The sequence below is a fragment of the Piliocolobus tephrosceles genome, chromosome 3 (genome assembly GCF_002776525.5).
Source record: "Piliocolobus tephrosceles isolate RC106 chromosome 3, ASM277652v3, whole genome shotgun sequence".
Classification (NCBI taxonomy): Eukaryota; Metazoa; Chordata; class Mammalia; order Primates; family Cercopithecidae; genus Piliocolobus; species Piliocolobus tephrosceles.
Window position 1 is genome coordinate 175929296 of NC_045436.1, and position 25913 is coordinate 175955208.

General features: G+C 42.1%; 1 protein-coding gene across 1 annotated transcript in view; it reads left to right on the plus strand.

The window, feature by feature from the left end:
- SLC2A9 (solute carrier family 2 member 9) overlaps positions 1 to 23390 on the plus strand; it is a 99754-nt gene extending 76364 nt beyond the window's left edge. The window contains exon 5 of the mRNA XM_026455642.1: positions 21931 to 23390. Within this exon, the coding sequence (XP_026311427.1) occupies positions 21931 to 22013 (83 nt within the window). The 3' untranslated portion in view covers positions 22014 to 23390. The remainder of the gene's footprint in view (positions 1 to 21930) is intronic.
- The last annotated feature ends 2523 nt before the right edge of the window (positions 23391 to 25913 follow it).

Consider the following 25913-nt stretch of genomic DNA (forward strand, 5'->3'; position numbering starts at 1 on the left):
GGTGGTGATGTGCAGTGAATTGTTAAAGTTGAGTCGTTTTTCAGGCAGACGAGGAGGGAGGAGAAGGAGGAGGAAGGGCATTTCCCACAGAGGAGAACACCTGGTACTCCCCAGGGGGCAGAGAGATAGCAGGTGCCATCCAACAGGAGCTGCAAGTTGTCCTCACTCCCTCTGCTGTGAAAAGACGAATTTCTCCTGGCAGGAAGAAGCCAGGCTGTGGAAAGGGGCCCAGAATGAGCAACTGTCAGGGCTCAGCAGGAAGATTTCGGCTCTCCACACCCTCGGTAGCTGGGGGCTGAGTGCAGCCAGGGGAGATTCAGCTTTTGGATCTGGAAACGGTTCGGCCTTGCAGAGGTCACTTGTCACAGCCAGCTGGGGAAAGATAGCACACCTGGGGCTGCCGGTTCTGCAAAGAGAGCAGGCGCTCCCTGACTTCCAGCAGGGGCTTTGATATCAGTCTTAATATCTGTGGCAGCAACAGGAGCTGCAGGCTGTGCAAGTTGGAGGAAGACACCTGGAAAAGAAAAATAAGCTCACTTTTCTGCTGGGAGAAACTTTCAAGAGAAGTCAGAAACAGTGGCAAAGGCTGATGAAGTCACATATGCGCAGAGTGCTTAAAGCGGGCCTGACCTCACCTATTCTGTCACCCTGAGGATCTCCGTTTTAATCTGAACAAGGGCTTCAGTCTCTATGCTCCCTCACTTGGCCTCATGGCTGGTATAGGAGAAAAACCATTCATCAATTTCTATCTCTACCACAAATTAAGTGAATGACTTTGAGCAATCCATCTTTCTGTGCCTTAGTTTCCTCATCTGCAAACTGGAAATAACACCACCTATCTAGAAAGAGTGTTAGCATGTGAAAATCAATCAATATAGCTCTGCATGGAAGGCCACACTGTAGATGGTCAGCGCATGGTAGATACGATTGTTGAAGGTGTTCACCTTGATGGAGAGGACCCCGTGGACAGTCCAATAGACCTGGTTTCAAATCCCACCTGTAATAGTCAGGGTTCTTTAGAGGAACAGAGCTAATAGGATAGATGTATATATGAGAGCAAGTTTATTAAGAAGAAGTGACTCACATGATCACAAGGTAAAGCCCCATGATAGACCATCTGCAAACTGAGGCACAAGGAAGCTAGTGGTGGATCAGTTCAAGTCCCAAAACCGCAAAAGTAGGGAAGCCGACAGTGCAGCCTTCAGTCTGTGGCCAAAGACCTGAGAGTCCCTGGCAAGCCACTGGTGTGAGTCCAAGAGTCCAAAAGCTGAAGAGCTTGGAGTCTGATGTTCAAGGGCAGGAAGCATCCAGCATGGGAGAAAGATGAAGGCTGGAAGACTCAGCAAGTCTGCTCTTCCACCTTCTCCTGGCTGCCTTATTCTGGCAGCACATGGTGCCCACCCAGATTGAGGGTGGGTCTGCCTCTCCCAGCGCACTGACTCAAATGTTTATCTCCTTTGGCAACACCCTCACAGACACACCCAGGAACACTACTTTGCATCCTTCCATCCAATCAACTTGACACTCAATATTAACCATCATTCCACCTCTGCCTCTGCCTTACTAGCTGTGGGACCTTAGCTAAGAGTTTCTACCTTGTGTCCTCATCAGTAGTTTGCCTGGGACACTCTCAGATTATGCCTGACATCCTGATGTGGTTATTAATACCACCCCCTTTACACTCTCAAAACGTCAGAGTTTGGAAAGTAAACAGCGTGCTGTCTCTACTCATCGATAAAATGGACAGTGCCATGCTCGAGGACTTTTGTGAGGGAGAATGAAGGGACTGCAAAGGAAAAACCCTGATAAACATGGGAATGCCACCCCCTTTCCACCATAGCTGCCTCGATAAAGTGCATGCATGGAAACATCAGTCCATTAACAAGGAGAAGCAGAAATTTATATTCCACCCCAGCCAGTCACAAAGACACCAGCGTGGAAATGCGTTCACAGCATCAATTAACCTCAGCATTGCTAAAGTATCAAGCTACCCCTAGAGTCCTGCTCCTGCCCACTCCATGTCCCCAGGTCTACTTCACATTGGAACCCCCGTACCTTCCCATCTCTCACCTCCCCTCTTTCTACTCAGTGCTTCCCTATGCAGATCAATTTAGTGTCTCAGAACCACTTACAACTCAAATGTTCTTTCTCCCCATATCATAATACAATACAATAAACGCTTGTAGGTAATCAGGAAATAATTAATTGTGGTACTACCAGAGTGACTATCTGATGTGCTGACTCTGAAGGGGTTTCTGAGACATGGGATATTCTGTTTTTAAAGCTGGGACAGTAAGTTGGTTCCGCTAAGTACCGTGGCAGTGTAGATTAGAAACCAATAGGAGTTCCGAAAAGGGCATTTTGGGGTAGGCTTCAGTGGAGGGGACAGCAGGACTTTGAAAAGCTGGAAAGTGTTTCTCCAGAAGAGACCCTAAGACACAGATGCCAGTGAAGGCAGTCTGTTTGGGGGGTGATCCCAGGAGACATCAGGAGGGAGTGGGCACTGAGGCAGGGCAGGGCCAGGCAGGCAGCCATGGAGTGCATTTCAGGGCAAGTTCCTGCTGTGGGCACCTGCAGCGTCATCCTCTGGGGAGCTCTGGAAGACTGTGGGGGAGACAGCTGCATCCTCTCACAGGAAGCATGAAGGCACCAGCTCTCTTCAGTCCATCCTGGGGAGAGGCTCTGTCAGCTCCCCAGCCCTTCTGGCTTGTGAAAGCCAACAAAAACCTCTGCCAGGGATGCCAGCAGGCAGGTGGAGGTGGGACAGCCTGAGATGGTGAGGGAGGATGGAGTAAAGACCAGCCATCCACATGTGCTTCAGTGTTACAGGGTCTGAGCTGGAGAACAACAGAACTGCACAGGATTTAAGATGCTGTCTAGCCCAGGGACTGTGGCTTCTTCCAGGCTCTATCTTCAGTCTCCAACCCTGCGCTCCCTCCAAGCAGGAACTTGGTACCTTTTATTCAGTGAATGAACAAACAAAGTTCTGCAGCTGGGAGAACCAAGACCTAGGCTGAGGGTGTGATGGCCTCAAATCACAGGAATGAGTGGGAACTCAGGTTCTGAGCTATGTCCCCTGGATCCTTGACCCTATTTCAGACAGCCTTATAACTCCAGCACCCATACAAAGAACGCTGTTTTGTTTTTTTAACTTTTATTTTCGTTTCAGGGGTCCATGTGCAGGTTTGATATGTAGGTAAATTGCACATTACAGGAGTTTGATATACAGATTATTTCATCACCCAGGTAATAAGCATAGTATAGTACCTGTTTTTTCAGTCCTCACCCTCCTCCCATCCTGCACGCTCAAGTAGGCCACAGTATCTGTTGTTCCCTTGTGTCCATGTGTGCTCAATGTTTAGCTCCCATTTATAAGTGAGAACATGTATTTGGTTTTCTGTTCGTATGTTAGTTCACTTAGGATAATGGCCTCCAGCTCCATCCATGTTGCTGCAAAAGACATGATCTTTTTCTTTTTAATGGCTGCATAGTATTCCATGCCATATATGTACCACATTTTCTTTACCCAGTCTATTGTTAATGGGCATTTAAGTTGATTCCATGTTTTTGCTATTGTGAATAGTGCTGCAATGAACATACACATGCATCTGTCTTTATGGTAGAACAATGTATATTCCTTTGAGTATGTACCCAGTAATGGGACTGCAGGATCAAATGGTAGTTCTGTTTTAAGTTCTTTGAGAAGTTGCCAGACTGCTTCCACAGTGGCTGAACTAACACATTCCCACCAACAGTACATAAGCTTTCTGTTTTCTCTGCAACTTTGCCTGCATCTGTTATTTTTTTACTTTTTAAGAATAGCCATTCTGACTGATGTGAGATGGTATCTCATTGTGGTTTTGATTTGCATTTCTCTAATGATTACTGATATTGAGCATTTTTTCTTGTTCTTGTTGGCTGCATGTATATCTTCTTTTTAAAAGTGTCTGTTCATGTCCTTTGCCTATTTTTAAATGGGGTTGCTTTTTGCTTGTTGATTTGCTTAAGATCCTTACAGGTTCTGGATATTAGACCTTTGTCAGATGCATAGTTTGCAAATATTTTCTCCCATACTCTGGGTTGTATGTTTACTGTATTTATAGTTTCTTTTGCTGTGCAGAAGCTCTTTAGTTTAATTAAGTTCCATTTGTCAATTTTTGTTTTTGTTGCAATGGCTTTTGGCATCTATGTCATAAAATCTGTGTCCGGGACTATGTCCAGAATGGATGTTTCCTAAGTTTTTTCCAGGGTTTTTATAGATTTAGGTTTTTACATTTAAGTCTTTGATCCATATTGAGTTGATTTTTGTATATGGTGTAAGGAAGGGGTCCGATTTCAGTCTTCTGCATGTACTTCACCAATTATCCCAGCACCATTTATTACACAGGAAGTCCTTTCCCTGTTGCTTGTTTTTGTGAGCTTTGTTGAAGATCAGATGGTTGTAGGTAGGTGGCCTTATTTCTGGACTCTCTTTTCTGTTCCATTGGTCTATGTGTTTGTTTTCATACCAGTACCATGTTGTTTTGGTTACTGTAGCCTTGTAGTATAGTCTGAAGTCATGTTGCCTCCAGCTTTGTTCTTTTTGCTTAGGATCTTGGTTATTTGGGCTCTTTTTTTGGTTTCATATGAATTTTATAATAGTTTTTTCTAATTCTGTGAAGGATGTCATTAATATTTTGACATGAATTACATTGAATCTGTAAATTGCTTTGGACACTATGACCATTTTGACAATACTGATTTTTCCTATCATGAGCATGGAATGTTTTTCTATTTGTTTGTGTCATCTCTGATTTCTTTCAGCAGTGTTTTGTAATTTTTATTGTAGGGATCTTTCACCTCCCTGGTTAGCTCTATTCCTAGGAATTTTATTTTGTGTGTTTGTGTGGCTATTGTGAATGGGACTGAATTCTTGATCTTGTGCTCAGCTTGGATGTTGTTGGTGTACAGAAATGCTACTGGTTTTAGTGCATTAATCTTGTATCTTGAAACTTTGCTAAAGTTGTTTATCAGATCAAGAAGCTTTTTGGCAGAGACTATGGGGTTTTCTAAGTATAAAATTATATTATCTGCAAACAGAGATAGTTTGACTTTTTCTCTTCCTATTTGGATGTCTTTTATTTCTTTCTCTTGCCTGATTGCTCTGGTTGGGACTTCCAGTACTATATTGAATAGGAGTGGTGAGAGTGGTCAGCCTTGTCTGGTTCTAGTTCTCAAGGGGGATGTTTCCAGCTTTTGTCCACTCAGTGTGATGTTGGCTCTGGGTTTGCGATAGATGGCTGTTATTATTTTGGGGTATGTTCCTTCAATGCCAAGTTGTGGAGGCTTTTTAACATGAAGGGGTATTAGTTTTACCAGAAGTCATTTCTGCATCTATTGAGATGATCATGTAGTTTCTGTTTTTACTTTTGTTTATGTGATGAATCACATTTATTGATTTGTATATGTCGAAGGAATCTTATATTCCAGGGATAAAGCCTACTTCATTATAGTGGATAGCTTTTTGATGTGCTGCTGGATTTGGTTTGCTAGTATTTTGTTGAGGGTTTGCATCTATGCCCATCAAGGATATTGGCCTGAAGTTTTATTTTGTGTATGTATGTGTCTCTGCCAGGTTTTGGTATCAGGATCATGCTGGCCTCATAAGATGAGTTGAAGAGGACTCCATCCTCCTCAATTTTTTGGAATAGTTTTGTTAGGAATAGTACCAGCTCTTCTTTATGCATCTGGTAGAATTCAGTTGTGAATCCATCTGTTGCTGAGCTTTTTCTGGTTGGTAGGCTTTTAACTACCAATTCAATTTCAGAAGTTGCTATTGGTCTGTTCAGGATTTCAGTCTCTTCCTTGTTCAGTCTTGGGAGGTTGTATATTTCCAGGAATTTATCAATTTCTTCTTGGTGTTCATAATAGTCTCTAAGGGCTTTTTGTATTTCTGTGGGGTCAGTGGTAATGTCTCTTTGTCATTTCTGATTGTGTATTTGAATCTTCTCTCTTTTTAAATTAGATAGTGGCCTATCAGTCTTATTTATTCTTTAAAAAAATCAACTCTTGAATTCATTGATCTTTTGTATTTTTTTGTGTCTCAATTTCTTTCAGTTCAGCTCTGATTTTGGTTATTTGTTATCTTCTGCTAGCTTTGGGATTGGTTTGCTAATTCCTCTGGGTGTGATGTTAGGTTGTTAATTTGAGATCTTTCTAACTTTTTGATGTGGGCATTTAGCACTGTGAACTTTTTTCTTAACACTGTTTTAGCTGTGTCCCAGAGATTCCAGTATGTTATATCTTTGTTCTCATTAGTTTCAAACAATTTCTTTATTTTTGCCTTAATTTCATCATTCACCCAAAAGTCATTCAGGAGCATGTTGTTTAATTTTCATATAATTGTATGGTTTTCAGTGATCTTCTTAGTAAAGATTTCTATTTTTATTGCACTGTGTTCCAAGGGTGTGGCTGGTCTAATTTTTTTTTCAATTTGCTGAATATTGTTTTATGGCCAATTGTGTGGTCAATTTTGGAGTATGTGCAAATGAGAAGAATGTCTATTCTGTTGTTTTTGGGTGGAGAATTCTGTAAGTGTCTGTCAGGTTCATTTGGTCAAGTGTTAAGTTCAGGTCCCAAATATCTTTGCTGGCTTTCTGCCCTGATCATCTGTCTGATACTGTCATTGGGGTGTTGACTTCTGCTATTATTGTGTGCTGTCTCCTTGTAGGTCTCTAAGAACTTGTTTTATGAATCTGGGTACTCCATGTTGGGTGCATATATATCTAGCATAGTTAGGCATTCTTGTTGAATTGAGCCGTTTATCATTATGTAATGTACTTCTTTGTGTTATTTATTTTTGTTGGTTTAAAATCTGTTTTGTCTGAAATTAGAATAGCAACCCCTGATTTTTTCTGTTTTCCATTTGTTTGGTAAACTTTTCTCCATCCTTTTACTTTGAGTCTATGGGTGTCATTGAATGTGAGATGTGTGTCTTGAAGACAGCATATAGTTAGGTCTGGCTTCTTTATCAAGCTTGTCACTTGTGCCTTTTTTTTTTTTTTTTTTGAGAGGGAGTTTCACTCTGTCACCCAGGCTGGAGTGCAGTGGCACAATCTCAGCTCACTGCAACCTCTGCCTCCCAGGTTCAAGTGATTCTCCTACCTCAGCCTCCTGAGTAGCTGGGATTACAGTGCACACCACCAAGTCCAGCTAATTTTGTATTTTAGTAGAGCTAGGGTTTCACCATGTTGGCCAGGCTGACCTTAAGTGATGCGCACATCTCGGCCTCCCAAAGTGCTGGGATTACAAGCATGAGCCACCACACGTGGCCTCTGTGCCTTTTAATTGGGGCATTTTGTCCTTTTACATTCAAGGTTAATACTGGTATGTGCAGATTTGATTCTGTCATCATATTGTTAGCTGATTATTTTACAGACTTGATTGTGTAGTTGTTTTATAGTATCACTGGTCTGTGTATTTAAGTGTGTTTTGGTAGTGGCCAGTAATGGTCTTTCCTTTCCATATTTAGCACTCCCTTCAGGAACTCTTATATGGCAGATCTGGTGGTAATGAATTCCCTTAGCACTTGTTTATCTGAAAAGCATCTTATTTCTCCTTTGTTTATGAAGCTTAGTTTGACTGGCTACAAAATTCTTGATTGGAATTTCTTTTCTTTAAGAATACTTAATACAGTCCCCCAGTCTCTTCTAGCTTGTAGGGTTTCTGCTGAAACATCCACTGTTAGCCTGATGGGGTTCACTTTGTTGGTGACCTGCCACTTCTCTACAGCTGCCTTTAACATTTTTTCTTTCATTTTGACCTTGGAGAATCTGATGGACTATGTATCTTGGGGATGTTCATCTTATATAGTATCTTGCAGGGGTTCCCTGAAGGAAATTCTCATGGACAATATCCTCAAATATGTTTTCCAAGTTGCTTGCTTTCTCTCCCTCTCTTTCAGAGACACCAGTGAGTCATAGATCTATTTGGTCTCTTTACATAATCCCATATTGCTCAGAGATTTCATTCTTTCTTTTTATTCTTTTTTTTTATATTTTTATTGACTGAATTATTTCTGAAAACCAGTCTTCAAGCTCTGAGATTCTTTCTTCATACTAGGCTATTCTGCTTCTAGTACTTGTGATTATATTATGCATTCTTGAAGTGAGTTTTTCAGCTCTGTCAGATAGGTTTGGTTTTTTCTTAAAATGACCATTTCATCTTTCACCTCCTGTATTGTTTTATTGAGTTCCTTAGATTCCTTGGGGGTTTTGACCTCCCAAATCTCAATGATCTTCATTCCAGTCCATATTCTGAATTCTAGGTCTGTCATTTCAGCCATTTCACTATGGTTAAGAACCGTTGCTGGGGAATTAGTGTGGTCATTTGGAGATAAAAAGATGCTCTGGCTTTTTGAGTTGCCAGAATTCTTGCACTGGTTCTTTCTCATCTGTGTTGACTGATGGTCCTTCAATCTTTGAGGCTGCTGACCTTTAGATAGGGTTTTTTTTTGCTTTTATCTTCTTTGATACCCTTGGGGGTTTGATTGTGGCATGAGGTGGATTCAGTTGACTGTCTTCATTTCGGGAAGATTTTAGGGAGCCAACGCTCAGCTCAGCACTCCTGGGTTGCATGCTCTGGCTCTGGGGGACTGACATTGGGCCCTTAAATTTGTTCTCTGGCCCCTCAAGGTTAGGAACCTGTTAGGCTGAATGGGCCGAGGTGTTCCCAGCCCACTGACCACAACACTCCGATGGGTGTGCCAGCCAAAGCACTTCGGCAGTGGGATCCATACTCGCTCACATGTACCAGCAGCTGCAACGGTGCAGTGGGGTGCATGTGCATTGGCTGGGGTGGGGCGCAGCAGGAGTTGGGTGGCGGTGTTCCTGCACATAGCTGTGCCAGTGATGGCAGGCAGCACAGCAGGGGTGGGACACTGGTGGGAGTGGGGTTGCCAGCACCTGTGCTAGTCCTTGCACCAGTGGGGGTGGGGCAATGGCAGGAGCAGGGTTGGCAGTGTCCATTTGTGCATTCATGCTGGCAGTGGCGGCATGGTAGTGTACCCATGTATCAGGGAGCACAGCAGGGTGCACACATGCCAGCAGTGGAGGCACTATGGGGTACATGCACACACATGTACTGGAAGAGGGGGAGGCAAGGTCCCCTCACAGTGCACCAGCAAAGTGATGGTGGGGTGGTGGGGAGTGGGGCATGAACAAGTGTGTGCCAGTGAAAGGAGGCTGTGGTGAGGGGAGGCTGTGGGTGGACTGGTGCACACCAGTGGGGGCCAGTCTGCTAGAGTTCTCCAACGGTCAGACATGGTCTGCTGGCAAAGGAGCCACGATGAGGGCCCCGGGGAAGCAACCTGGTTGGGCATCTGACACTGCACTACACATGGGCACAGCCAGGCTGGGGCCCCAAGAGAGTCCAGCAGATGGGGGGCATTCAGAATGTACTGGCTTCATCCCACAGGCAAGGGTCCAGGTCTGATAGTCACGCAAAGGCTAACACCTTGTAGAGGAGCATGGCAAACCTTGGGGAATGGGCATTATTGGCCATGCTTCACTGCAGATGTTCCCACATCAAACCCTCTGGGCACCACACAGGCCGGAGTCCTGTCCCTGCCACTGTCTAAGCAGTTCTCCCTGCCATCTCAAGTCTCTGTGGGGTTGTGGGGTCTCCTGCTGCTAGGATTCTGGAGGCCCATGGTGAGAGCAGGCCATTCCTCACCTGTTCAACTCACCCCTTCCCCAGGAGTCACTGGGGGCCAGGAAACAAATGCCTTTGCTCAACAGCCCCATGCAGGGTTCCCAGACTTCCCGGCTTCAGCCCAGCGTCTACATCCTCCCTCTATCCACTCTCAATGCCTTCTCTCTGAGGATGTGGCTGGAGTGTGCCAGTCTTCCTGATGTCCCGGTCCGTTGGTGGGAGATGTTCCTCCTAGCTCGACCCTCTTTTATCTAGTCACCCTTACTTTTTTATTTCAACACTCCCTCCCAGCCCCATGCTCATCCAAAAAGGAAGAAGGTTAAAATGCACCCATGAGAACCTACCAGCAAGACTGCTGGCCTCCGTCTTTATTGAAACAGAAACTCCTCACCAAGCTTAGAAACAGGTCATCTGAGTGTGCTTAACTCACCACCAAACAGAACACATCACTGTGGGTTTGTTCTGATAGACTTTAATTGTGTTTTCTTACTTGCTAATTAACTGTCCCACTCATTATGCTGTAGCAGCTTCCTCTTTTTAATTAGAATTAACAGTCAGTTTGGCCTTACATGGCCCGTTTGCTCCTGAGGCTGTTCAAAAACATCCTCTCCCCTAGACAGTCCAGGATGGTCATGTTCAAGCCTATTGATTCAAGTAAAGAACACAGATTTTAAATCCCACTGGAAAATAGTGTATGTCAAAATATACTAATGAATAGTCAAGAGGAAGAATCTCTTTACATTTCCCTAGAGCAGAGATCAGGAAACAGTCTTAGACTTATGAGTGATCCTACACAAATTCGAGTTAGAATCACCATGTATGGTTGTTAACGATGCTGAGAGGCATGAACTTCTTTTTCACAAACATCTTCCCTTTTGTTTCTGGAGTTCTGAACCACTGTTTCCTAACCAGTGTCCCCGTCTGCCTCCACTTCCTCCCTCTGCTGACCCATATCCCACTCTGCATCAGAGACACTTTTCAAATCACAAATCTGCTCCTGTTTCTCGCCTCCTAAAACCCTTCAACGGGCCTACAGCTTCTGCATGCAAACTCCTGCCCCGAGCATGGCCTCCTAGACACCCTCGAATCTACCCTTGCTGGCCCCTCACAAGATGCCTCTGTTGTCCTCCTCCCCATCGCAGCCCGGCTCTCACCAAACCTGCACCCTGTTTAGCCCTCCCTCTCCTCAACCGCATAAAGAATTTCCGGCAGGGCACAGTGGCTCAAGCCTGTAATCCCAGCACTTTGGGAGGCCGAGGCGGGTGGATCATGAGGTCAGGAGATTGAGACCAGCCTGACCAGCATGGAGAGACCCCGTCTCTACTAAAAATACAAAATTAGCCGGGCATAGTGGGGGACACCTGTAGTCCCAGCTACTCAGTAGGCTGAGGCAGGAGAAAGGCGTGAACCCGGGGGCGGAGCTTGCAGTGAGCCGAGATCAGGCCACTGCACTCCAGCCTGGGCTACAGAGCGAGACTCTGTCTCAAAACAATAAAAGAAAAAGAATTTCCACTCATCCTTAAAAGATCTGTTTAACTATCATCATTTTCCCTTCATCTGCACATTCAGCAAACATCTGTCAAGCACCCAAGAGACAAACATGATTTGCTATGGGGGAAGCAACAGTGAGAAAAAGACAAAATGCCTGCCCTCAAGGAGCACAATGAACAAGCAAAAGATAAATGCAAAGATGAGGGTGCAATCCATGGAAATAAATAAACATGAGGCTGTGATCGAGAATAAGATAGTGGTGGAGGGACCTCCCCCTTTTGCCTAATTAAATAGATGCTCATGTCTCATGCCCATTCCTGGAAAAGTCTCCTTTCCATTTTTTTTTTTTTAGAAAACATATCCCATGTGATTAGACCACAGGCTTGCATAGGTACTTTTGCTGGGTACCTGGCTGGGCTGTGTAGAAGGGGAGAAAGGCACCATTGCTTCTTTATCCTATACTGGGAGCCAAGCTCCTGTGAAGTAAATTGCCCATATCCTTGTGCACCCTGAAATCTTTCCAAAGCCTGGGGGCATTTCCAGCAGTGGAAACAGTCTAAGTGTGGGTGGGTACCAGGATTTCGCAAGGAGGACACAATAGAGCAGTCAGTCAGGCTAGTTTGGAAGTCCTAGATCCTACTCCTCTGAAACATTGGGAGTCTCACTCCACCTCTCTGGCCTCAGTTTCCCCACCTGAAATATTGGGTTGGGGCTGGCCTAGGGGGTCACCTCCACATGGTAATAATTTGCCATGTGCCAAGTAAGCACTATCAAGGTTTTGACTTTACTGAGATTTTAAATGGCTCATTAAGTGAGATTATAGGCAAGGAAACTGAGGTCTAGAGAAGGACCAAAGCCTCCCACCTAGTGGTCAGCAGAGCCAGAGGAGCCCATTGAGAGTCAGGGTGAGTCAAGGCTCTGCAAGGAGCCCCCAGGAAGCATCTGCCACACCTCTTCATCCCTGGTTGCTCAGCAGCCTCCCCTGCCTCCTTCCTAGGAAGCCCATGCCTGAGGAGGTGGGTGTCTAAGCTCCTCTCAGAAATGAGGACAGACCTCCTATACATCCTCTGAGGGGAGGAGCTTCCTGTGTGCACTCTGGTCCCACCCCTCCCAACAGGCTGCAGGGCATGAGTTCTAATTGCTGATATATCTTGGCTGTTGTCGTAGAACAAATCTGTTTGGGAGCCTGTGCATTTTCAAATTCTCAAATGTCTCTCCTAGAGAAAGGGCAGAGGAGAAAGTCTCTTACCTGAGTCTGGATCTCTTGGTTTCGGAGCCAAGTCTATCATTTACTGCTTGGGCCACCTTGAGCAAGTCGCTCTCTACTCTGGGTCGCAAATTCCTCACCAGTTAAATGGAGTTAGAGTAACTGCCTCCCAAGATAGTTCTTACATCAACTAGTAGAGTCTGCAAATGCCTAGCACAGGACTTGACATGGAAATGTTGGATGGAAATGGATGAATGAATGGATGAACAAGATAAAGTCTATTGACATAAACAAAGCAGAATGGCCATGAAGAGTTTTCAAAATGATTATATTTCAATAAAAGAAAAGAGCTATTTTTAAACCTGGTGCTTAACAGAAAATTTATTTAAAGGATTAAGTGACATATGGGTACTCTTAAGGAAATTTCTAAGGGGGTTTCTAGCCTTTTCGAAGGGCTTTAGAAATTGATGATCGTGCTTCCATTGGAAGAATTTTAATAAAAATGAATTAAGGAAAAGTTTGGGCAGTTGCCCTTTAGTTCTTTTATTCAAAAATAAAATTAAAATTGAACTTTTTCTAGGGTACATGGGCAAGAGTTAGAAAATAGAGAGGAGGGAGAAAGGGCCTAAAGATAATATGTAGGAAACATTACTGGAAGCAGAAATAACAAAGCTGGCTTTAGAGAAATACCACAGGTGCACGTTGCTAAGCATAGTCTCATTTAATGCACAAAACAAAACTAAATAGGAACTATTATTATCTTCGTTTTATAGATGAGAAAACTGAGAACCATAGATACATGTGGTCACTTAGCTAGTAGGTAAAGTGATGGGAATTTTTATCAGGTTTATCTCTGGAGAAAGAAAGGTAGCTGATAGTTCCTCACTGTAGACACCAGGGCGCTGTTGCCACAAGACAGCTTGGTTGTTAGGCCAGCTGAGCTGGAGCACAGATTCACAGAGAACAGAGATTTGGAGGAAAAGGCAGTTTTCAAAAAGTAATTCTTATATGAAGAACGTGCATAATGCAATTCCTTTTCACTTGAACATAACTAAATATAACTATTAGGAATTTACCAATGAAGTGGAAGAATATTTCTTTGCTTATGAACATTTCTGAAGGAAAAATAATGGCATTATTAATGAAGTAGATCGATACATTATTAATGAAGTAGACAATGTCTCAAAATTATTAGGAATATTTTTAGGATATCTACAGAATTTTGAAAATTACTTGGCAAATTTTTACATAGAATACTCAATTAATCAGCACATATTTCTATTTTCCTGGCAAGAAGGGAGAAAAATGAGTGGGGGAGGGAAAGAGATGGGGAGAGAGAAAAAGGGAAATCAAATAATTTCAAGGTGAGGGACATATACCTCAATCCATATCACCTCTTGATATTCTGTAAAGAAAGGAGTCAGAGGGACTTTTTTTTTTTTTTTTTTTTTTTTTTTTTTTTACTAAATCTGGCTCTTCCACCAAGTTTGATGACCTTGAGCAAATACATTTCCCTCTCTGAGCCTCATTTTCCTAATCTGTAAAATAAGAGTTTTTATTTTACCTTGAGTCCTAGGCAGTATCCTAGGATTCTCTGCCTCAAATGCAAGGATTCAAATCTGGTTTCCTTTTCCATAATGTATGTGCTACTAAGGCAAGAGCAACTATATGTTATTGGGAAAGCCCTTTTCTGCCAAAGCAAATTGGCGGGCAGACCACCTGCTCAGGAAAAACAGTTAGTCAACCAGTGTGGTTCAGTGTCCATGGGATCCAGGGGCCAGGAAGCTTACTCCGATCACAAGATTCATATTCTCCTGGAACATGCTTCTTCTGAATCATCATCATCATCATCATCATTAAAAGTTATTAAGTGTTCATCACACCTCAGACACAGTTCAATGTGTATTATCTGTATTAGGTCCTTTAAGCTTTGCAATGACTCCATGAAATCAATTCCATTGTCCTTGCTTACAGAGGAGGAAATTCGAGCCAGAAAGGTGAACTAATGTGCCCAAGGTCACACAGAGCCTGCAAGTGGCAGAACCAAGACTCTAACCCAGATGGTCTGATTGAAGCAGCATGCTCCAAACTATAGTATCAGACCCCCACCCAGGCCCCTAACTATAGTGTTACACCCTCACCTCAGGCCCCTAACTTTAGGGTAAGACCCCCACTCCACACTCCTAATTAGAGTGTGGGACCTCCACTCCTTGTTCTTAACCCTAGTGTTATACCCCAACTCCTGAAACGAGTACTTAGGTGTATATAATATAAAGATTTTCATCACTGTTGTTATTAGTAATGGCTACCTGATTATTGCAATAGTCACTGAGAAGTTAAACACTTAAGGAATAGATGGCAGTAGCAAAGATTCTTGTTACCTTCCCCAAATCCCGTTGTCCACACCCTTTTGTGATTCCCGGACTGACCTACAACTGCTCCCGTGTGTGGCTTTTTGCCTGAAGACTTCCCCAGCCCTCTCAGCCCACATTGTGGCCGGCCGAAAGCACTGCTCAAAGTGTAGCACTCAATCAGTGACTGATGGGACATGGTAGATAGATAACCCAGCCCTCTTATCCCTCAGATTGGGTAACTCTGAGATGTGTTTTCCACAGTTTCTCAAGGGTCTCAGTTGGGTTAAGATGTGGCTGCCCATGGTGCTGCTGCTAATAACATACCCCTTATCTACCTCCTTCACTTCCCTGCACTCTTCCCTGCATTTCCTGGGATCAACTGGCACATAAACTCCTTCTCAGGGTCTGCTTCTGGGGCAATCCAGAATAGGATACTCAAACAAGATAGCAAAGAAGACTCTAAGAAGATAACAAGATGAGTGGACCCACATACATAATTATTTGGAGCTAATTTTCAAAGTTTAAGCTATATTGGACTGTTGGGCAACATATATTGAGTACTGTGATGTGAAGAGGACCCTGTACAAGCACATTGGATACAGACATGACACCTTCCCCATCTTTCTGTTCTTTTGAAATGAGAGGTGCCGTCAAAAGGACATGGTCAGAAGACCTAACTTCATGTCCTATCTCTTCCAGTCACAAGCAGGACTAGTAGGTGGGCAAGGCCCTCTATTTCCTGAAATTTCAGTTTCCTCATCTGTAATTACAATTTATAATTCATAGTTTGGTCATGAAGAAAGATTTGATGAGATAAGGTGTGCCAAGTATTTTTATGAATAAAAATGTCCACAAAAGTAAAAGTCCCAAACACAGAATTTTAAAGAAGGCACTCTCTTGGCAAAATCCTTTATAAGAAGGGATTGTTTTTACCTGCTCTTTAATTTTGAAGCATATAATTTTCAGATGAGCAGCACCTACACACCTACCACAAGAAATACCAATAACTTACCTTTGAAAAGCTAATAATCAAGGGATTTTAGGTAAGTATGGTCATGCATAGACTTGTTACAGAAACTTCCTCCTGCAAATACCTAAGAAAATGAGCACGAAAAGAGTCATTAAAAAACAATAACAATACCAACAAAGCAAACCTTTACACAGATTGAAAAAAAAAAAAAAAAAAAGGCCAGCAGTAACCAAACAAGGAAACATATCACATACCTAGAAAAACGTGCAGCCAATAAAGGATAGTTCTAGCATAGGAGATTCTGTCTCCACTCTTTAGAAAATAGCACTGACTAGAGAAGGAGATTTTATAAACCCTAAGAACTCTCGCTACCACCTTGATTTTATGGGAGAGACAAAGTGAGCAGATGAGTCAGCAATTGCAGAGAAAGATCAAGAAGATACCTTCCCCCCAAACAGCCCTCTCAAAGGGTCCTGAGGATTGCAACTTCCTAAGACTATGTCCTAATTTGAGGAAACCAGTTAAAGGCCACTGGAGTAGAATATGCCCCTGGCCACATGGAATGGGTTCCGGTGTATGTCACTTTACAAGATCTAAGAAGAGAGAGAGAAGAACCCAGATCCTCCATAAAGGGCTGTTGACAGCCCTAATCAATTTTTCTACTCACCCCGCCCCTGCCACATTTTCCCACAATTTATTGAAAACTTACTGAAAGATAGTACTCAGATCTCAAACCGTGATGTGAAAGCCAAGATAAATTAGAAGATAAAAAGGCAAGGTGTCAAAGATGGGTCTTCCACCATATCACAGGAGGTAGAAATCTGGACAACGTTGCTCACTCCAATAAGGATAAGAGAAATGGAGGACAATGCACAGGGAAAGAGCCAATCTGGGAAACTAGAACAAAGATGAAAGGAAAGAAAGGGAGAGAAGAGGGAAAAGAGAGATTTCCTAGAGCATACAATATCTATGCAGAAAACAAGAGAACAAAGTCACTCAAGAGATGGCCGATAGGAAAGGGAAACAAAGCTGATCCAACACAAGGATAATTGGTGTCTCTGAAGCAAAGAATCCAACATGTAGAAAATAAGACATTTTCAAATGTATAACATAAGAAGTAAAAGAAGAGTGGATCTGCAGCTCAAAGGGATATGCTATGTTCTACAAAAAAAAAAAAATCAACACCAGTAATATGGTTTGGTTCTGTGTCCCCACCCAAATCTCATCTCGAATTGTAATCCCCACATGTCAGGGGAGGGACTTGGTAGGAGGTGATTGAATCATGGGAGTGGTTCCACCATGCTGTTCTTGTGATAGAAAGGGAGTTCTCACAAGATCTGATGGTTTCAAAGTGGAAGTTTCCCCTGCTCTCTCTCCCTCTCTCTTTGTCCTCCTTTGACGTGGTAGGATGTGTCTTTCTTCCCTTTGCCTTCCTCCATGATTGTAAGTTTCCTGAGGCCTCCCCAGCCATTCAGAACTCTGGATCAATTAAATCTTTATTCTTTATAAATGACTCAGTGTCAGATATGTCTTTATAGCAGTGTGAAAATGGACTAATACAACCAAAAACATCATAGTTAAGCTAATGAATTTCAAAGATGAGCAATTTCCTCAGGGCTCTGGGTAGAAAAAGGGAAACACCTAAAAGACAAATATCCCAAGTAGTCCCAATCTTCTTCACAGAACATTTAACATCAAAGCTAAATACCAAAATACAAATGGAGATCATCTCTAGGTGGAAGGCTTAGGGGTAATTTTTGTTTCCTTTTTATACTTTGTCGTGTTGCATGCTTTTAAAAATTATTTTACATGAGCTAATATTATTTGTGAAAATCAGAAAAAAAACAATAACACTATTTTCATTTTGAAAAACAACATAAAAATAAAAGAAGACCTGCCTGAAATTCATTCTGTTTCTTTATCAAGCCCCATTCTTTCTCATTTTACCTTGGATTGGAAGAAAGAGACCTTGAGAGACTCTTAGGAAATCAGGCCACCAATGCCTTCAGTAAGAGAGACAAATGAATTGCAGGGTTTGGGAGAGCATTCAGACAAAACTATGAAGATAGCTAAGTTCTTTTCAAGTATTTTAAGTTTTGCTAGTGTCTTAGACTTGCTTGGGGTGCAAGGGAGTAATTAAAACTCATGCTGTGGAGTTACCCAGAGTAACGAGTTTGCAGCCTACTGGTGATGTGTTCTTGAAAAAATTACTTAACTTCCACAAGCCTCAGTTTCTTTATGTATTAAATGGAAAAATAATAGCAGTAACTATCATATCATAGTGATAATTTAATGAAATAATATATAGTGTCTTTTAAAACTTTTATTTTTAAGTTCAGGGGTACATGTGCAGGTTTGTTACATAGGTAAATGTGTTTCATAAGGGTTTGTTATGCAGATTATTTCATCACCCAGGTACCAAGCCTAGTACCCACTTTTATTAATATTTTTCCTGATCGTCTCTGTTCTCCCACACTCCAAAAGGCCCCAATGTGTGTTTTTCCCCTCTATGTGTCCATTCATTCTCATCATTTAGCTCCCACTTATAAGTGAGAAAATGTAATATTTGGTTTTCTGTTCCTGCGTTTAGTTTGCTAAGGATAATGGCCTCCAGCTCCATCCATGTCCCTGCAAAGGACATGATCTCATTCTTTTTTATGGCTGCATAATATTCCATGGTATATATGTACGACATTTTCTTTATCCAGTCTATCATTGATGGGCATCTAGGTTGGTTCCAAGTCTTTGCTATTGTGAATAGTGCTGCAATGAATATACCCGTGCATTTATCTTTATAATACAATGATTTACATTCCTTTGGGTAGATACCCAGTAATGGGATTGCTGGGTCAAATGGCATTTCTGCCTCTAGGTCTTTGAGGAATCACCATGCTGTCTTTCACAATGATTGAACTAATTTAAACTCCCACCAGCAATGTAAAAGCATTCCTTTTTCTCTGCAAGCTCGCCAGCATCTGTTGTTTCTTGACTTTTTGATAATCGCCATTTTGACTGGCATGAGATGGTATCTCATTGTGATTTTGATTTGCATGTCTCTAATGATCAGTGATGTTGAGCTTTTTTTCATATTTTTTTTGGCTGCATGAATGTCTTCTTTTGAGAAGTATCTGTTTGTGTCCTTTGCCCACTTTTTAATGAGGTTGTTTTTTCTTATAAATTTGTTTAAGTTCCTTGTGGACTCTGGATATTAGACCTCTGTCAGATGGATAGATTGCAAAAACTTTCATTGTGTAGGTTGTATGTTCACTATGATGATGGTTTCTTTTGCAGTGGAGAAGTTCTTTAGTTTAATTAGATCCCGTTTGTTAATGTTTGCTTTTGTCGCTATTGTTTTTGGCATTTTTGTCATGAAATTGCCTATGCCTATGTCCTGAATGGTATTGCCTAGATTTTCTTCTAGGGTTTTTATAGTTTTGAGTTTTACATTTAAGTCTTTAATCCATCTTGAGTTAATTTTTGTATAAGGTATAAGGAGGGGGTCCACTTTTAATCTTTACTTCAGCCTCCCAAGTAGCTAGGATAACAGGTGGCTGCCACCATGCTGAGCTAATTTTTGTAAATTTAGTAGAGACAGGGTTTCACAATGTTGGCCAGGCTGGTCCTGAACTCCTGACATGAAGTGATCCACCCACCTCAGCCTCCCAAAGTGCTGGGATTACGGGCGTGAGCTACTGTGCTCGGCTGAGCCACATGTCCTTGACTGAATTTTGTGAAACTGTGAGAATAATCCTCGCGACACCCATCAGGTCCCTTGGGAAAAGAAAGCCAAGCAAGAGGCAGCTGTGTGGGTGTCAGAGAGGTCCTAGAAAGCCCTGCGTGTGGCCATAGGGCAGGAGGCCTCTCTGAGCCTCAGTCCATCCATCCACTCAGTAAGATACTCAGAGCGTCTACTGTATATCAGACACTCTCCAGGTTCTGGGAATACAAGAAAAATGATGACTTCTGCCATCAGATAGTTACCTCTTGGTAGGGAGAAGGTTGATAAACAGGCAGTTGTACACTACAATGCTGCGTAGTGGTGAGTGTTTCTGAAGAGCAATGAAGCAGGGCTGGGAGGGGCTATTTAGAAATGAGAGTCAAAGAGAACCTCTCTGAGAAAATGACCTATAAGTCAGATGAAGAGGAGTAAGAAAGCAGGATATACAGAGACCTAAAAGAAGATTATTCCAGCAAGAGAGAACAGCATTTGCAAAGGTTCTGAGGCCCAATACTGGAGGGAAATCATAAAGGCAGTGGGGTTCGGTCAAAGAAAGTGAGGAGAGTGAGATCAGAGAAGTAGGAGGGACACATGGTCAGTGGCCTTGGAGGCCATGGTGAGGACTTTGGCTTTCCTGCAGGTGACTTAGGAAGTCATGGTGGGTTTTGAGCAGAGGAGTGACAAGTTTTGTCCTTTGTTTAACAGGATCACTCTGGCTTGTCTGTTAAGAATAATCTCAAGATTATGCTTAAAGTGAAAAGCAGGGAAATCAGTTGACAAGCTATTGCAAAAATCCAAGCAAGACATGATGGTGGCTTGCACCAAAATTGGGTTGCAATAGAAGTGGTGACAAATCCTCAGATTTGGAATACATTTCAAGGTAGAGCAACATGATTTCCTAATGGAGCAGATGTGGGTGGGAGAGACAGAGCAAGAGAAAGAAGCTCAGCCTGCCTCCAAGTGTTTTTGTTGGCATAATCAATCAGAAGGATGGAGGTGCCATCAGCAGAGATGAGGAAGGCTAGAGTAGGCAGTTTTAGAGGCTCCACTTTGGACTTGATAAGTCAGATGTCCATCCAAATTGCAGATGGGGGTGTGGAGGATGTTGAATGCAAAATTGATGTATCTCATTTCATCTTCAAAATAATATGTGGGTATATATCACCATGTTGCAAATGAGGAAACAGATGCTCAGTGGATTGAAATTCTATCTTAAATGGCACATCATAAGTGTTAGAACAACATGTGAGTAATGGGATCAGGATTTGAATCCCACTCAGCTGGCTTCAGAGCCCATACTCTCCCCCTCCTCCACACTGCTCTTGAAATCTTTCTGTGAGCAGAAGGCACAGTCTCAAGAGCTAAGCACCCCCAGGTGTGGAACATTTACTGCATGTGGCACTTTAAAGGGAATGTCTCACTTAATTCCTACAACAACCCTGCATGTACCATGATTATCCTCTTTTTCAAGCATGGAAACTGAGGCACAAAGAGTCTCAGATTTAGTAAATGGTAGATCTAGGATGTGATCCAGAGATCAAGCTTAAGCACTCTGCCATTCTCAAAAAATAAATGTTTGTCAAATCAAAGAATAGAATGGAATGGACTAAAGTCTGGATATTGCTTCTTGGGAAGTATTATTCAAAGACAGTGTAACCTTATCTTTGGATCAATAGATGTTTGTTGTTTATGATCCTGACAGCTGGGACCCAGAAAGTCTTTTATTTCTGGAGAGGTGGCTCACGCCTATAATTCTAGTACCTGGGAGACCAAAGCAGGTGGATTGCTTCAGGCTAGGATTTCAAGTCTCTTATTCCACAGACATCTCCTGAGTACCTCCTATGAGGCACAGGAGCTACAGAGGTGACTGAGTCACTGAGAAGCTCAAGGTCTAGTGCAGTTGGCAGGGTTATTCTAGTCCAAGCACTAATCAGGATACATAAAATGGAGTGATTGCTTTGAACGTTTCTATTTTTTCTCATCTCTCTTATTTGTGCAAGGCCGTCTCAGAGTGTCAATTAGTGAGTTAGATCATTTGCATATTAGAAAAACGGGCATTACCTTGGCCTGTTCTATGCTCCACATTCTTCCTATGAACTGAGGCATTTCTCTTCCCTTTCGCTGTCATTCTTGTCTCATGTGTATAGTAGAAGCAAGGAGACAATGTGGTTAATTGTAAATATAAGCTTAAGCTAATATTCAGCAAGCATACCATTTTGCTTTCATGATGATTAATTTTTAAGTGCCAAATTTGCAACAACAACAACAAAAGTACCATTTTCTCATCTTTACCAGAGTTTGAAGCTGATTTATTCAAGCCTCATGTGATAACACTTCATGTCGGGCACACTTGCCTTATAGAGCCAGCATCACACATGGTGTTTTGTCTAGGAGTATTGGTATATGAATGTGGAGCTATTTTAAAAATCTGTGTAGAGATGGTTTGACAGCAAGTTTACTGATTATCTATTTGATGGTTTTTGTCTCTGCCTTTCCACAGAAAAGTCTGAACACCTACTGTTTCCTAGTCTTTGCTACAGTTTGTATCACAGGTGCTATCTACCTATATTTTGTGCTGCCTGAGACCAAAAACAGAACCCAGGCAGAAATCAGTCAGGCATTTTCCAAAAGGAACAAAGCATACCCACCAGAAGAGAAAATTGACTCAGCTGTCACTGATGATAAGACAAACGGAAGGCCTGAACAAGTTTCCTCTTCCACAATTATGTCAAAAACAGGATTGTCTAAATGGATAATCTCACTTTTCAGGGAACTTAAAATTTACCCATTATTGGGAGGCTTAAATGAATTAAAGCTGTGCAAGTCTTTTATATTATTAAGTATTTAAAAGTAAACCTGTACTGATCTAACATTGCAACTATGTTAGCATTATTCACAACTGAATCTCCCAAACTCTTCTGGAAGTTGCAAGGAATCACTCTATGTTTCACTGGACCCAACGTTCTTCTATACAGGTTGATGACCTGCCTTCTTCATGACTCAACCCACGATTTCAAAATGAAATTGGGGAAATAGTATGTTAATGCTTTATCAAAAAAAGGCAATTTGGTCTGATAGGGGACTCAATACATTAGAAATCACAGACTGAGGTTCTAGTCCCAGCTTTACCACAAGCAGCCTTGATCTGCCCTCAACCTGGGTCCCAGTGCGTCAATGACCCTAGGCTTCCATCCCCAGTATAGGCTTTCAGAAGTCAGTGGAAAGATTATTCATAGTGCCTAAGAAATGCCTGTTTCCAGTATTTGACCTGGTGGATCTCAGGCTTTGCAGAGCCTAATGCCAACCCACCAGCCTGCAGATTTTGTCTTTCCCAAACTGTGTTCCAGGAATGCGCTCAAGACTTCAGGGCTGACGCTGTCCTCGCCCCAGACTATTAGAGTCCTGTGTGCTCACAGAGAGCATGAAGAAGAGCTATGTGCAGAAGACTTAACTTTCTAGTAACTGCAACAGGGACTGCAATTTGACCTCTATCCAAATGAAAAACAATGTTGAGGATGATTGTAAAGCTAAACCTAGGCTTGGTGGGAAAAAAAAACCCAAAAAGCATTGTGATTAATTGGTGATCTCTGCCACCAGTGTGGGGCTCAGAGTGTCAGCACATGTACTTCATGTTTACCAAGTCTAGAAGAGATTTCTCTGAAAAGGAAATGAACTGTCTTGAAAGATGGGGAGTTCACTATCACTCAGAGTGCTCAAGGGAAGACTGAGTGATTACTCATCTTGACTGTTGCTAAGAAAATCTGTGTCAACTTTGGAGGAAGGTGTTTGGAATAGATATGTTGAAGGGTTCTTCTAACTCTTACATGCTAGGATTGTTTGGGTAAGAGCCACTTGCAGCCTGCCATTGTAATGTGTGGCTTGTGTTTTGAGTGATTTCCTATACTTGCTTCTAAAATGAAACAAAGTGTCCTAAAGTAAAGTGCACTTGAATTAGCACCAGTATGTTTGGTTGGTATTTCATAGGAGTGGGGCCAGAGAGGACTTGACTTAGCAGTACCACTAGAATCCTTTTGGCCGTAATCCGTTGGGTTTCCTCAGATCCGTCTTGATGATGGCAGCCTTAGCCAAAACTTGAGTTTGGTTTTCCTTTTCTGTGGATTATTCTTTCATCACTGGCCCGCTCCTTTGGTTAATTGCCAACTCAATGCACCATGCCATCCAGCTTTGGGTTGGCTGGAAAATGTGGACAGTGTTTGTCAAGACGAAGAGAAAGTGAGGTATGGGTTCCAAAAGTGCTGAGACCGAAAGAGCCAAAAACAGTGCAAAATAAAAATCTTAGCTTTTTGGTGTTCTCTTTTATTTGGAGACTTGATAATTTAGGCAATAAATATTTATTAGCTACCTCCCATAGACAAGGCACTAGCTATGTACTAAAGATGTATCAGTAAGCAAGAAAATATGCTGCCCTCACCTGCAAAAGTCCATGTCTACCAGAGAAGATAGAAAATCAAAGCATTAACTGTAAAGTTGTCATCAGTACTGTACTTTACAGTATAGTAAATTGTCATCAATACAGTGATATAGAAATATGCAACAGGGATGACTGGGCTGAGAGGTGAGAACCAGGAAAACCTTCCCAAATAAGTGACAGAAATAGAATGGGGAACACTATGATTATCAGGCAATAGGCCAGAAATTACTCTTGTATGTTATTATATTTGGAAAGCTCATAGAGCCATTTCTTACTCCGCTTTCTGTTGCATATAACAGAATACCTGAAACTGGGTAATTTATAGAGAATATAAACTTATTTTTTTACAGTTCTGGAAGCTGTAGAGTTCAAGGTCAGGCAGACATCTGACGAGTGCCTTCTTGCTGGTGGGGACTCTGCAGTCCTGAGGCAGCACGGGGAATCACATGGCGAGGCAGCTCAGTGTGTTCACTGGGGTCTCTCTTCTTTTTATAAAACCACCAGTCCCACTCCCATGATGACCTATTCATTCATTCACTCATTAATCCATTAGTTCATGAGGCCTCTCATGACCCGACTACCTTTTAAAGACTCCACCTCTCAATACTGCCACATTGGGGATTAAGTTTCAACATGACTTTTAGAGGGGACATTCAAACCATAGCAGCCACATTAAGGAAATTTTTGAAAAATAAAACAATGAGACACCCATAATCTCATATCCTTCACTCCCCCAACATGAGCAATTTAATTTTTAGACAGCTCTGTCCATTTCTTGCTTATTATTCATCCAGTTGGAATCACAGAATACATGAAACACAGTTACAATCATCTTGTGTTTTACCTTCTATTTTTTCCACTTTATATTAAATCGAATGCATCATCTCAATTCCAAACCCTTTCGTTTGTACTCTGATATTCACTCCAGTGAATTCTTCATGTATAAAGATGTTTTTCACAGCCACACACTTGTACCACAAATCTAGGGGCTATTCTTTCTTTTAGTGTCTTAATATTGCATTAGTTTCTAATATTCACACTTTAACTTTACCGATGAGTAGAATGGAATAGCTGTGTTTCAGTGCAGAACTTTTTTCTTATGTTTGCTTGGGCCTTCCACCTCTCTGTTACCTATGTTGATAAACTAGGATTTGTTGTCTCACACTTTTCCCGATGTTCATATAATATTCAATGAAATAAAATCATGTGACATAAAAAAACTTGTTTTCCAGATACCCAAATATAATGGGGAGTGATGAGTCAGAGAGAGAGACATTTTCATGAGCTTTGCTTCACAGGCTCTGGTTCTTGGCAGAAGGATACTAGCCGCTTACAGCACCCTGTATCCATTCACACACCCTAAAAGAATCTCTAGTCAAATTAACAGGTCTCTTTTCCTAATTCCTGACCAGGAGTTGGGGATTAGGTCCTTGTCTTACTATTTTACATATTCTCTCATCTCCAAGCCATGGAGGTTTACATTTCTTCACAGGTTCACTAAGAGTAACTCTTCCAGCTGCTAGTTCTGGCTAAGTAAGCACACTCCACCCTATTTCTCCCACTGATCATAACTAGCAACCCTGGACAGAATCATAATGCAAACATATAAGGACTCTGAAAAATAAATTATGTCAGGAAAATTGAAGAGAGAAATCAAAACCCAAAGGATAGTTAATTGGCAGTGAGTATCTCCTGGCTTGTAATCCAGTACAGGGCAGTTTTGGAAACTGCACAATGGACATGGTCTGAAAAAGCTGAAGGATAAATCTCCTGCCTCGATCCCTGCCCAGAGTGACAGGAAAGGGGTGGCCCTTGGAGAAAAAAAATGTGATCAAACTGATGGAAATCAAATATAAAGGAAAACATCTTGAAAGGCGCCTTAGAAAATCAAAACGTTACATAGAGTGGAAAATGATTTGCATGACTTTAGATTTCTTACCAGAAACCATGTAAGCCAGAAGAGACTGGAACAATATCTCAGCATTTTTTTAAATGCTGAAAGAACTGTCAATCCAGTTTGAATTTTTTAAAGGCCCGTCTGTATGCTATTT